This window comes from Puma concolor, chromosome B2, assembly GCF_028749965.1.
Source record: "Puma concolor isolate L17-30 chromosome B2, mPumCon1.1.hap2, whole genome shotgun sequence".
NCBI classification, from domain to species: Eukaryota; Metazoa; Chordata; class Mammalia; order Carnivora; family Felidae; genus Puma; species Puma concolor.
The window spans coordinates 25,729,431-25,744,062 of record NC_141671.1 but is presented as its reverse complement, the minus strand read 5'-3'; the positions used below and the strand labels follow the sequence as shown (position 1 = coordinate 25,744,062).

At 48.5% G+C, this 14,632-nt stretch overlaps 1 protein-coding gene across 2 annotated transcripts in view; it reads right to left on the bottom strand.

Moving 5' to 3' along the window:
* Positions 1-1,536: 1,536 nt before the first annotated feature.
* SLC22A23 (solute carrier family 22 member 23) overlaps positions 1,537-14,632 on the bottom strand; it is a 185,064-nt gene continuing 171,968 nt past the window's right edge. For both annotated transcript variants that reach the window (XM_086706405.1, XM_086706406.1), the window contains one exon: positions 1,537-6,015. In XM_086706405.1, the coding sequence (XP_086562531.1) occupies positions 5,658-6,015 (358 nt within the window). In that variant the 3' untranslated portion in view covers positions 1,537-5,657. The remainder of the gene's footprint in view (positions 6,016-14,632) is intronic.

The following is a 14,632-nucleotide window of genomic DNA, read 5'->3' as shown; positions in this document are numbered from 1 at the left end:
ATGCTCTGTCTCTTTCTATCTCTCAAAAATGAATAAATGTTAAAAAAATTTTTTTTAAATAAAATAAAAAGGGATTTTGTTGGAACTGATAATTTAGGAAGGAGGTAAATTAGTTATGACCCTGCTGTGTACATTCCCAATTAGAATTAAGGTAATAAGTCTTTGTGCTTCACGTTATGTTCTTCCTGTCCCATTCTGGCTGAGCTTTTTCCCAGCATGGCTCCTCCTGCCGTGTTCTCCCTTGGGCCTGGGTCCAGTCCTGCCTCACACTGCTCACTGGATTTATGGACTGGGTGAAGTTCTAACTTCTCTGGGCCCTGTTTCCTCACCTGTAAATCAAGAATAATCTCTGCCTTGACTGGGTTGTTGTTAGGATTAAGTACACCTACATGTTTTGCAGACTCTGTGAGTGCCCTCACAATTTAGATGTCAGTTATTGTATTTACCCACTTCATTTTTATGGATCCAAATGCTTTAGTTCCTCCTTGCTCTTCTTGCTATCACTTTCTTTTCTCCCAAGTCCTAAGAACCTGCTTTGGCTACCTTCGAACTGTAGCCCTTTCCTGCCTGCCCTTTCCTGCCTGCCACGTGTAGTGGATTCCGGACTTTCTAGTTTCCCACACTACACATTTTCTTTCACACTCTTTTCTAAAAGCCAGTGTTTCATGGGTCAGTGGCTCCTAACCCCAGCTTCACATCTGAATCCCTGGGGGTGGCCTTCATAGATTGCCCACGCCTGACCTTCCCCAGAGGTTCAGATGGCCTGCGGCCCAGGTTTTGGTGGAGTTGGAAAGCTCCCCACAATGTTGCTCTGCAGAGGCAGGGTTGAGGACCCCTGGCAAAGGATTTTCTAATCTTCAGGGTCCATGTGGACCCCTTTTGTTGCTAGAGGCAGATAGTTGAGGGCCCTGTAACATGTTTCATGCAGTGGCAAAAGTCTCGTACTGAGCTAGTAGGCAACCAGGGGTGGGTACACTCTGGCCAGGACATAAAGGCACTTGAGAGGAGCCGATCTGGGGTTTAAGACACTTGCCTCCTTTGCAGACTTCCTGTGCTAATGTCGAAGGCCTCGGCCACATGGTAGGTTGCAAGCATGGTGGGCCCCTCTCTAAGAAGAGTAAGTAACACAAAATCAGGGATATGGAGAGAAGAGTTTGGTATAAATACTTTATTAAAGAAATAGTGTTTTCTTGTTAAAAAATACTACATTAAAGAGAGTTTGGGTTATCAGTCTTTCCTCCCAGAATCACAGTGTAAGAGAGTCATTTCTTGACCTCTCTAGGGACTGTCAGGCCACAGAGTAGGACATCGACACACAAGAGAAAAGAACTCTCCAATTTCCTGATGGCTCCCGTTTCTCAGGTGGTTTGAGAATATCACTAAGTGAACAGTTTGTGTTTACTCCAATCTCTGCCTCTGCCTGCCTTTTAAGACTAGGACCCTGCAAGCGAGGTAAGAGGCCACCCGCTGTCCCCTCAGGGTGAGAGTAAAGACTCGGTTTACAGAGGCGCTGAAGTAGGGACAGTGAGAGCTGCATAAACAGGTAGAGTTTTTATTACTTTGTAGTCAATGGTTGTGAAATGCCCTTCATTGGATACCATCAGATGAGGTAGGGAAGACATTCCAGTGGAAATTTGTTAATGGGGCAACATTTTTATTTCTGTACATTTACATACAAATTTTCCCCAAAGGTACAACAGATGTGACATCATGCAGACGTTTAGCTTTGAACGACAGTTCAGAACCCCATTTAGGCTTGTGCTATGAATGAGCACCTCCAGAGTAATCCCGGTCGACATGTACAGTAACACGGTTCTTACAGAGAAACCTCAAATGTTGGGGTTGCAGGAAGGACAGAGGGAAGTATTCCCCACTAGACATAACACACTGTACTGCTTTTCCAAAACACACAATACATTAAAGTGAGGTGTCCTTTAAAAGAGTTGAAGTGTGGGCTCCCCCAGCATGTGCGTGCACCTGCGCGCCACCTAGGGGCTGGGCGATGCGATGGTCACACGGTTCATTTAATGGCACTTCAGTCATTTCTTGTTTGGCTCTAGGAAGTGGTAATGTTTGAGTGCAATTACTTCCTTTACGAGGTTTATTTTTGCTCTCTTTCTGTTCTGTGGCGAAACCAACTTACCAGCCCCTTTTCCCTAGTTGAAAGTGATTATACTCTTTTAGAAAACAAAGCATTTAAAACGGTTTCCTATTTGTCTTGGGTGCTAATATTTAGTGCATGTGGTGTTCTTGTTGACTTCTGGAAAAGAACAAAATGAAATATCCAGCCCTGTCTCAAGTGTTCACATTTGTGCATAACTTTTATTGAAAGGGGATCACAGCTCCCTGATAGGATAGCGGGATGCACGAGTGGGTGGCAGAGGAGGAGGAGAGCTGGAGCACGTACCTTGGGATGTCTCCCCGGGCAGTGGGGGGTGGGGTGGTGGAGGTGGTGGGGAGGGCGGACTTGAATAGCAGGTGCCTGAGAAGTGTTTCCTCACTAACGACGAAGGAAACAGGACCGAGGAGTCCAAACACTACTGACAGGTGCCAGGGAGCTGGTGGCCTCAGCCCCCACCCATGCAGAGATGGATCAGGCTCCGGTGGGCCCCTGCTGCCTTGCTCACTTGGTACGGGAATTCCCAGTGCTCAGCCCACACGGAAGCTTTTCTGCTTTGGCTCCATTTCGTAAAGGCATTCCTCAAGAGCTTCAGAAATCCCTAAGCTGAACCAGCAACAGGACAGGAGCTCAGCCCGACCCTGAGGCTGCTGGGAGAGAAGAGCTGTGGGACCTCTTTGCTGAGACCTCACTGATTGTTGGCAAGACAGCCTCCTTCACATCTGCCAGACTTTGGTCCCAAGAGCCCAGTCCTCACGCTAGCTTCTCTTCTAGTGGATGATGAGTTAGTCCCGATCGCTGAAGCGACAGTGCTGTCTCTGCTGGACTAGTTTTTGTAGTTGTCACGTTAGATGGAGCTCAGAGACCAAGCAACAGGACTTTGTGCTGTGCCTCGCCTCTGCCTTCCTGGATAGAGATTACTGGCAGCACATGACAGCTTCAGTACATTTCTTACAGAAGGTCTACGTGACCAGCGAGAGAACACGCTCCAGTCCTGCAGGACAGCAAGGGGGCTGTCCCAGCACTGCAAGGTGTCCCGGGGCTGGGGTGAGGGATGCAGACATGTACCCGGCCAGGAGCAGCCCCAGGGACCTCACTGGCTCCTTCCCGCCTCCCCAGCTGCCCTGTGGCCTGACTGCTGCACACGTTGTGTCCTGGACTTAATGGGTCTTGCTGCCAGGTGGCTTTGTAGCAAGTACTCTAAAAAAGGCAAAAGGTATGTCACAAGTTTGGCACGTGAAGGCTGCACAGATGTAAAGAAAGTTCTTTTTAAATTAAGGTGAATGCAGACTAACATTGAAACATGGAACAAAAGTGACTTAACCGACATGAAGGAAGGCCTGGGTGAGCTGGGCTCAGAGCAGGTAGAAATGGGGAGAGACTGCTAGGCGCCCTTCCTTCCCAGGAGGCCCTCCTTCCCAGGTGGCTTCCTTCCCAGGTGGCCTTCCTTCCCAGGTGGCCTCCTTCCCAGGCGGCCTCCTTCCCAGGCAGCCTTCTTCCCAGGCGGCCTCCTTCCCAGGCGGCCTCCATCCAGGTGGCCTTCCTTCCCAGATGGCCTCCTTCCCAGGCAGCCTCCTTCCCAGATGGCTTTCCTTCCCAGGCAGCCTGCTTCCCAGGTGGCCTCCTTTGCAGGCAGGCTGGACACCCCAGGCACTAGTGATGAGTCAGACACAGTGCAGTTGACTCCCTGGAATCACGCATGCCTGCAAGTCTGCTCACCTCCCCAGCAATGTTTTTATCACATCTGAGGGCTCCTACTGGGGTCTAGCAGTTTTGGAGGAGAGAGGTGGGTGGACTGAGAATAGGCCAGGTGGAAAGCTGGAAAGGGAGAAGGGGAAGTTATAGCAATCTCTTTTCTGGCCCTTTTGAGTTCTAGCAGCTGTCAGCTGGAAGTCACCTAGTTGCTTCACAGACTCGAGGCCACAAGTTCCCTGGAAGAACACAGCTCACAGCAAAGACATATGTCACAGAGTGCAGAGGTGGACAATTCTAGAAAGAACCCAGGCTGTCCAAAAAATCGGGTGCCTGTGTTGCTACAAGGCAGTGCCTGCCTGCGCCAGTGTTGTTTCCTAGTGGCCCCCTGGGTGTCCTTGAGGAGGCCCTCCAAGGTTCCTCTGAAGTACCCCCAGACAGGCGGAGAAAGCCTGACCTGGAAAGGCAGGAAGAAGCCTTCACTGTCTGGGACAAAAATGAGGAACACAATGAAAACCCTTGGCTATCGGGGATGGGTGTTGAACTTTGGTGAGTTATTGCTTTCTCTCCACTGGTCTTGATGCTTTAAAGAGGCTGGAGGTCAGGTGGACTCACCTGTGAGATTCCCACTCCTTGCCCTAAGCCCCCCTCTGTGCTGACGGAAGTGACAGGAAGCAGGAAGCAGGCAAAGGCAGGCTGGAGGGGGCAGCGGCTCCCACAGGCTTCGCAGTCTCTCAGCGTGAGGTCAGTGAGAGCTGACAGTCGTCCGGGCTGGTGATCTCTACGCGGTGGTGTGTGCTCGAGATGTGGGTGACGGGCTGTGTCTGGGAGAGCACCCCTCGTTCCTGTGGGTTTGCCTCAGGCGTCTGTTTCAGTTATGTCCCTAGTGGTTTTCAGTTCAGAGAGTAGCCTGTTTTCAAGTTGCGCTGGCCAAGAAGCTGAGTGTGAATGGGGCGCTTTCCTGCTGGAGCCAAACCTGGGAAGGATTCCTGATCATGTTAACATGTCTCACGTCTCCACACTGTTGCTCGTCATGAGCTTGGCCAGGCAAGCCTGCGTCAGCGAACTGTGGCCGTAGTACCACTCATTGTTTAGGATTTCTGGTGAAATGTCCAAACTTTTCCCCAGACACCTTCCAGCGTCAAGTACGAAAGGATGATCCTGAAGGAAGACTAAGCTGGTTTTAATGACATCTGGGAGCTGCTTTCCCCCAACACATGGAACAGAAGCTCTTACCTCACAAACACACACACACAAAAACCCTTTAAAAACCATACACAGACTCTCTAGCAAAAACCTAATCATTTACATTTCACTCTGTCTACAATGTGGTCATGGAGATGCTCCACGACCAGTCAGTCTGCACACAGGCAGGCGGCCTTGGGGGGAGCGGGCCCAGAGGGAGCGACCCCTGGCTCCTCTGTGGGGTGCTGGGCAACGATGGCGTGTAACCTCCAGGACCGCTGCGCTGGTTGCCTACAGCGTCCTCCTTGGTGGCCGTGTCCCTCTTCCGAAGGAGGTGGTTCCGTTTCGAGATCAGAGGAAAAGGGAATAAAGTGCTTCTTGTAAAAATGACCAAAATAAATACAAACATTTCATGGCAGAAAAGAAAGTCCAAAGGGTTATTTCCAAAGAGTCTGCTTCTTCAAACACGGTCCTTAGAGTCTTGGAAAGACAGAGTTTCCCCACACCAGTTGACAGTCTTACCATCTGTGGCATCAGCAGCAGAATTGGGTTTCCCTGCCCCCAGCCACGTGTTCGGTCCTTGGTCTGTAAACCTGTGCCCAAACAGCCCCAAACCCTTGGAGCCCACAGCGCCCCCCTTCAGGGAAGGCCATGCTGAGAGCTACATGGACTTCATGCCGTTGGCCGTGGCATTCTCCGGCAGCCCATCCCCCGCGGTGGCCGCGTCGTGGAGGCCAGAGTAGTCCTTGAGCTCGGCGTTGGTGAGCAGGAGGGGCTGCTCCCCCTTCTTGTGCGGCAGGAGCGGCTGCCGTGTGTAGTGCTCCCCATTGGAGATGTTCTCGGGCAGGCTCTGGTTCCTGCTCTCAGGCAGCAGGAGGATGCAGATGATGCAGATGAGCGTGCAGCAGGCAAAAATGATGTGGTGCAGGAAGTAGCCTTTCTGGTTGTGCAGATCGATGATGGGCGCCGTCAGCATGCCGAAGCCCGCACTGGCCAGCACCAGCCCCAGCCCGCCGCACCTGCAGGAGGGCACGAGCACACATGGTCAGTGTCCACAGTCACACGCCGCCATGGAAGGGCACGGCAACTCTGGGGGGGGGCGGGGAGGGAGGGGACACGCTTGGGCAGGATCACGGAGCAAGTTCATGGCACCACCCCAGTGTATCCCACATGATGGACATCCCAAACCACCTTCGCCTTGGCCGGCTTTGTACCACCTCTAGAGAATACTTTTTCTCACCAGCGCAAGTTGTTTTACTTTATTTTGAAAGGCAATTTCACAACACTACTGTAAATGGAAAACCAGTACCACTTGCCATAAATGATATGCAATGAAAAACAAAGTATTATTAAATTATGCTCTTTCCCAAGGTTTGCTCTTCACTTAGAAACTGGGGAGTAGGGGTGGGGGTGGATTAACAGAGTTTAAAGAGAGTAATATAGACATACCAGCACTAACAGATTTTCTCTGGCCATAACTAGACAGACTGGGAGATACTTTGAAGGACAATAATTTTTCTCACCGTGAGTCGTTATTTTTTGTTGCACACCATACCATCATTCCCAGCTTGGGGAGCTATTATACCAGGAACTTACACTGTGATTGAGAGAAATTCACAGCAGCACTGAGCTCAGAAAGTTCTAAATGTAAGCCTAGAGCGAGTGCCATTTATCTCCGTTCCTCTGCCATTTGAGGGAACCTACCAAAAGTTCTAGAGAGATTAGTAGGTATGCAACATTAAAATCCGTCAAAGCTCCATCTCTCCTTTGACATAAAAGCATATTTTGGGGGATAAGGTATCATGTGGCCACTGAGAAAGCAGTGCAGGGCTGGGCTGCAGTAAAGGGGACCATGACATTCAGGTGACAGGAAGTTGTGGCCCCACTGGGCCCTGCAATGAACAGGCCAGGGAGGGCTGTCTGGTCTCTGCACTGGAGCTACAATGAAGGGGCCTGATGGATGCAGTCTTGTCTCAAGAAAGGGGTCGTCTCAGAGAGCAGACCCAGACCAGTGGGCAGAGGGTACAGGGGTACAGGGATGTGGATTTCAGTTGTTTTAAGGAAGAACTTTCACTGGAGTTGATTAAGAGCTTATGTACCACCCTTTAGTAAAGTGACCTTTATTCTTGGATGTGCTTGGGCAGAAGGCCCCTGCAGCAGGCTCTCGGAGGAGCCTCTGATTCTCTTGGTTGGCACTATAGGTGGCTCTAACTCACAAAAGTACTGACCTACAAGGGGATGAGACACAAAACCAATGTGCGAAAGTCAACATGCTAGCAACAAAGAAGCTGAAAATGAAATTAAGAAAATTCCAGTTATAGCAACATCAAAAGAATAAATACTTAGAAATAAAAACAAAAAAATTGCAATACTTGTATACCGAAATCTATAAATCATTGCTGAGAAAAGATTAAAAATATATAATAAATGAAGAGACATTCCATGTTCATGGTTTGGAGGACTCAATACTGTCAAGATGGCAATTCTTCCATCTTAGAAGGAATGTATAGATGCAACACAACCCCTATCAACTTCCCAGATGACTATTTTTTTTTTTCCAGAAAAAGATAATCTGATCCCAAGATTTATATGGGAATGTAAAGGACCCAGAAGAACCAAAATGATTTTGAAACGTAACAAAATTCAAGGGCTTACCTTCCCAATTTTAGGACTTAGGATAAAGCTCTAGTAATAAAGGCAGTGTGGTATTATACTGGTGTGTCGATAGATCAATGGAACAACTGAGTTCAGAAGAAAAAACTCTTACATTTACAGTCAACTGATTTTTGACAGAGGCAAATTCAATGGAGAAAGGAGAGTCTTTTCAACAATGGTTCTGGGACAACTGGAAATCCACATGCAAAAGAACAAAGTTGGGCGTTTATGTAATATCACGCATAAAAGTTAACAAAGAATGGATTTGAGGACTTGAGTATAAGCGCTAACCCTAGAACACTTTTTTTTAATGTTTATTTTTGAGACAGAGACAGTATGAGCAGGGGAGGGTCAGAGAGAGAGGGAGACACAGAATTGGAAGCAGGATCCAGGCTCTGAGCTGTCAGCACAGAGCCTGATGCAGGGCTCGAACCCACAAACTGAGATCACGACCTGAGCTGAGGTCGGACGCTTAACCGACTGAGCCACCCAGGTGCCCCAACCCTACAACAATTTTAAGAAGAAAATATAAGGGAAGCTTGTTGTGATCTTAGATGCGGCAAAGATTACATGTGAAATCAGAAGCAGGATCTAGAAGAGAAAATGATCAATAGGACTTCATCACAATAAAAACTTCTGCCCTTCAAGAGACACTCTCAAGAAAATGAAAATGGAAGCCACGGCCTGGAAGAACACGGTTACTGAGCATGTCTGATAAAGGACTTGTATCCAGAATATATAAAGTACCGTTAGTGTGAAGACACCCAATGTAATAAATGAGGCACAGATCTGAACAGACATTTCTCCAGAGAAACTGTACAAACTATAAAACACCTGGAGCACACAAGCAGGTGTATGGTATCCCTGGCCATTAGAGACATGGATATCCCCACCCCAATGAGACACCGCCTCACCGACACGCACTAGGACGGCAGGAATCTCAAAGGCAGAGAGTAACCTGTGTTGGCAAGGCTGAGGAGAAGATGAGACCCACAAACCCTACTGCGAGGAAGGAGGGTGGCGGCTGTGGAAAAGTTTGGCAGTTGGTGAAAAAATTAAATATAAACTTTTGTATGACCCAGCAATTTCACTCTTATGAGACATGAAAACATAGACCACCCAAAAACCTAGAAGCGAAGGTTCGCTGCGGCATTATTCATCATAGCCAAAAACCAGAAAGAATCCCGATGTCCGTCCACAGGTGACTGGATAAACAAAAAAAGGCACGCCATGCACAACGGAACAGTATTCGGCAGGAAGAAAGGGGGTGAGGTGCAACAGGTGCTCATGGGTGTGTTTCAAAAATATACTGATTATATGATTCCATTTATGTGAAATACCGTCCATTTATGAAATACCAGAAAAGGCAAGGGGGGTGCAAATCTGCCAGACAGAAAGATGAGTGATTGTCTGGGGCTGGGAGTGGGGACAGAGACGGACTGCAAAGGGCCAGGAGACAACTTTTGGAGGTGATGGAAATGTTCTACAACTGGGTTTATGGTGGCGACTGCACTAAGATCATTGAATTGTAGATTTAAAATGGACGGATTATATGGTATGTAAATTATACCTCAATAAAGCTGTTAAAAACACCCCAAATTATTCCAGCTGTGGGGACTGGGTCCTCCTGCAGACACAAACCCCCAAAGCTTCCAGTGGCTGCCCCTCTCTGTCACCCCTGCTCAGGCTTGGGTAGCTGAGCAGCCGGTTCCTTCTCCCTGGAGCCTTTGCTGTCAACAGTGAGTGGGGCGAGCTCCTGCTGTCCTGCTGGCCAGTCTTGGATGTGCAGGAGTGACAGGAACAAGGGGGACTCTGACAGGGAGGGCAGGTGCCTTGGGGCTCTCCAGGTTGACAGTTGTACCTAAGTGCCACCTTAAAGCAGACAGATCAGAACTCTACGGCCAAGACAGGAAGGAGCACAGAAAAGAAACACTTTTTGGGGCACCTGGGTGGCTCAGTTGGTTAAGCATATGACTTTGGCTCAGGTCATGATCTCAGGGTTCATGGTTTCCAGCCCCGCGTTGGGCTATCTGCTGTCAGCACTGAGCCCGCTTCGGATTCTGTGTCCCCCTCTCCTCTCTCTGCCCCTTCCCTGCTTGCACTCTGTCTCTCGCTTTCTCAAAAATAAATAAATGTTAAAATTTTTTTTTAAAAAGAGAAAAAGAAATGTAAAGAAACACGTTAACAAAGAATGGAACAGAAGAATGACAATCCTGTGCTTGGGTGGGACAGTGGGTGAGTCTCCCTTCCCCATTTTGTCATGTTTCATAACAAGAGAAGACACTTCTCCCTTCCCTTCTCTCAGCCCCAAATGAGCAGCGGTCTTGTACCTTCACACGCGGGAGGGGTTTCCTCATGTCCCTTGTGCTGAGGCCAAGGTGGGGGTGGGGTGACACCCCTTGCCGGCTCACCAAGCACATGGCCCCCAGGACAGAGCCAGAGCCTGGGAGTCTGTTCCCTATCCCAGCCTCTTCTGTCCAACCCATGGCCAAGCCCCATGGCCAAGTTCAGCCTGTATGGGTCACACCCCCCTAACTAGCATATCTTGTGTCCTCCTCCTATTCCCTCAGGTTCTTTCCTCACTGCTGACAAGTGCCTTTTCTAGAATACGCTCACTGGCCTCTGGCCGACCCCTGGCCCTGCACCCCAATCCCTGAACTCCTTGGCTCCCCCGACCCCACTCCCTCTGTGAGGCTCTCGCCTCTGCTCTGCTCAGTTCTGCTGGTTCCCCAGCTGGAAATGGTCTCCCCATCCGTTGCTCTGGAAGGAGACAAGTCTCGTCCCCTGCGGTCCCTGGGCCTGGCACAGAGAGGCTCACTGGGGTTTGTTCAGGTAGAGGTTGTGAAAACGGGCAGCCGCCTGGCCCACACGCACAGGCCAGGCCAGAGCAGCTGCCGAACAGACCTTTCTTGCTCCCCAGGCTGGAGATGCACTGATTTAAGAGCACAGGTTGGGAGCCGGTGGGCCCGGGTAAGAATTCTGGCTCTGTCATGAGCAGCCTCACCTCTGTGAGCCTCAGGGAGGATCTGAAACGGGGACAAGAAGTCATGCATCGGCAAAGCCGGGGCACTGTGTCCCTACTGCTGGGACAGGACGTGCTGAGTGCACGTTGGCTGTTTTGATTCCCAGCTGTCTAAGCTCCTTCTCCCTTCTCCTCACAAAGCAGAAATATTGGTGTATTTCTAACTTCTTGCTGCGTTAATATTCAACAAGTGACACAGAGCAGGAAGTGAAGGGAAGAGCGGGAGATCGGTGGGTTGGTCTCGGGTGGTGGTGTCTGTCCCGCAAGTGCTGGGGAGAAGCCTGACGGCAGGGGCCCAGCTGGGGCTGAGCAAGTTCAAGAACTGATGGGATGAAGACAGCATGAGCCCTTCTCATGGGTCCACCGGAGCCTCCAGGGATGAGAGACCCACAGGTGGCAGAGGATGCCGGTGCCACTTTGGTCCTTCCTCTTCCTTCTCCCCCTGGCCTCCCACCCACACCCTGCAAAGGACGCCTCTTGAAGCTGCCTCAAACCCACCCACCCTCTTCCTCCCAGGGACCCCTGCCCAGGCTCCCTGCTCCTTCAGAATGAACACTCGCTCCCTGCTGCCTCTCCTTCGGATATACACATCCCTCCTCCCGGGCCACCGTCTCTCTGCAAATCACAGTCCCGGCAGTTTCCAGAGCACAGAATGACCAAGCCGAAAAAGTGCTCTGGCCCAGCTGCCCCGTCCTCCCTCCCCTCGGTGCACCTTACAGAGCCCAAAGACTCCTTTGTGTTTGTGTCTGTGTCTCTAACAGACATTAGTGGTTTTCAGGGGCAGGAACCAGGTGAACTCAGTTTGGTATCCCTCTGCATGCCAGTCAGATTTCTAAAGTGGCTCCAATGATTCGCACCTCCCAAGCATTCATACCCTTGTACCTTGAGTGTGAGCTGGACGCAGTAACTTTTCACCAGTAAAATATGGCAAAGGTAATGAGATGTTCCTTCTGTGATTAGGTTATGAAAGACTTACTTCTAGTAGATTCTCTTGCTGGCTTTGATGAAACAAGCTATTATGCTGCTACACTCCAGGCAGCAAGGCTAAGGTGACCTCCAGCCAGCAGAGAACTGAGGCTCTTGGTCCAATAGCCAGAGAGGAACTGAATCCTGCTGTTATGGTCTGAATGTCTATACCCCCCAATTCCTAACCCCCATTGTGATGGTATTAGGAGGGGGCCTTTGGGAGCTGATTAGGTCATGAGGGTGGGGCACTCATGAATGGTATTAGTGCCCTTAGAAAAGGGGCCCCAGAGAGCTCCCTCACCTCTCTCCCATGTGAGGACACAGGGGGAAGATGGCCATCAATGAACCAGGAATCAGACTAAACACCAAATCTGCCGACACCTTGATCTTGGACTTCCAGCCTCTAAAACTGTAAGAAATAAATTACTGTTGTTTATAAGCCACTCAGTCTGTGGTATTCTGTTCTAGCAGACCCAACAGACTAAGAGATCTACCCATTACTGAATGAGCTTGAAGACTGATCCTACCCTGGTCCACTGCAGCCTGTGGGAGATCCTGAAGCAGAGGATACAGCTAGGCCTTGCTGACTCCTGCCCACAGAAACTGTGAGACAGCAAGCCTGTGCTGTTTTAAGCCACTAAGTTCTGAGGGGTAATTTGTTACACAGCAATAGATAACTAATACACTCAGTGAGTGATGGAATTTCCTAGCCTTAGCTATGGAAGAAAATAGACAGCCAGCTCTCACCAGGCTGTGATGTGTCACCAGTTAGAAACTCTTCCACCACCAGAGGCACCTGGGTGGCTCTGTTGGCTAAGCATCCAACTTCGGCTCAGGTCATGATCTCACGGTTTGTGGGTTCGTGAGTTTGAACCCCACATCTGGCTCTCTGTTTTCAGCACAGAGCCTGCATTGGATCCTCTGTCTCCCCTCTCTTTGTCCCTCCCCTGGTTTCTCTTTCTCTCCATTTCTCAAAAATAAACAGACATTTAAAAAAAAAAAAAAAGAAAGAAAGCCTTTCACCAAGGGAGAGAGACCAGATGTACTGTAGGAATAGTCACACCATTGTGCTACTGGGCCAACAAGGGGACACAAATAAGGAATAGCAATATTTTGGAGAGGGAGGATCTCCCAAATATCAACCTCCTTCCCAGGCAGAGTCCCAGACCACTTTTTAAAGACACTCTGTACCTTTTTGTTAGTATTTCCTCATATGCTCACCATCTTCATTTAGTTTATGAGCTTGTCAAGGGCAAGGATTATTTTCTAGAATACCAACTGGCACGTATTATTTATGCCTAATAAATATTGGATGCTTGTGGACTATACTGGCTTCCTAGGTAGGAAGGTCAGCTCACCCAAATGAATGGGGTAGGTTAAATATAGACAGCCATTATGAAGGGTGATGTGAGTAAAACCATCTGTAAGATGGATAATATGAACACCCAAAATAGCCACTCAGTCTTTTTGATAATTCTGGCCACTCTGGAAGCCACAGGATGCTGCAAGGGACATACTGGATGCTGGGGGTAATGGGTGTGTTTCCTTGGGGCTGTTAATACCAGTGAGACATCATTTTCTCTGAAACCTTCTGGGTTTCTGCCTGACCTTCTTGTCGTTAAGTGTGGACGGCACTGACTAGCAGTGAGAGAGACTTAACTTGCTTAGTGCAAATGAAGTCCACACATGAGTTAATATACAGGAGGGTAGAGGACACAGGCCCACAAGGAAGGGGGTTCACAGATTCACCGTTAGAGAAGTTGGCATGGCATGAAAGTCTTACTTCATAATATAAAAATATGTAATAAATCCTGCCATATATATTTGATTTATGGTAGGATTAGCTCATTTAAGAAAAGTATCTACATATGTGTGTGTATATAAGGTGCAGTCCATGTGCATATATAATATGCAGTATATCTTTTTTTTTTTTTTTTAAATTTTTTTTTCAACGTTTTTTATTTATTTTTGGGACAGAGAGAGACAGAGCATGAACGGGGGAGGAGCAGAGAGAGAGGGAGACACAGAATCGGAAACAGGCTCCAGGCTCTGAGCCATCAGCCCAGAGCCCGACGCGGGGCTCGAACTCACGGACCGCGAGATCGCGACCTGGCTGAAGTCGGACGCTTAACCGACTGCGCCACCCAGGCGCCCGCAGTATATCTTTATATATTTTTTCCATGAAAGCAATTTGCTATTTGGTTTTCTATCAAGGATACTTTGAAATTACACAGGAAGGTGAGGGACGCTTTTGGAAGAATTTGGTATACCATTTTTGGCTTGGTGTTGTTTTTCTGAAATCTCAGTTTAGAGAATGGGGTCATTATTAACATTACGTTAATTTTCCTCTTCTAAATGCTGACTCTGTGATTTTTTGCTTTTCTTTAGATTGGCACTAGAGGGCAGCATATGCCCATGTTTAAATATCACAGCAGGCGGCCACCTCAATTTACAGTTAAAAGAGAACCAGGGGGCAAATTTTGCCTCCCCATGCTTTAGAAGCAGAAAAATTTTAATATCCACTGGCTTTTATGTTACTAGTAATAGTATCTAAATTAAAGATATAAAGACTAATACACAGGCCGACTGTTAGAAGTAGCAAGCTTAAATTAAGAATTCTAGAATCTTGAAATTATGCTTTTAAACACTGGAATCCCAGCATCTTGCATTTAAACAGAACAAACCTCCCAGTTTTCACTTCCTCTTTTATATTACTTAGTTTGTCTTTACTCTATTTCTGTAAGTCAAGGGTAAACAAAAATTTGTGCCAATTCTTACAGAAATAAATATAACTGCCAACAACATTCAGGTAGGAATAATTAATAATATCAACTGTCATCTGCTGAGGCTGGATCCTTTCTATATATCCTTTTTCCCCTCAGCATCCCCGCCAAATAATAAGGCAGTCATAACGAGTTTCATGTTAGGGCAAAAGAGATGAATGAAGGCTGGCAGAGGGACTTGCCTAAGGCCACCCAGAAAAGCAGCCCTTG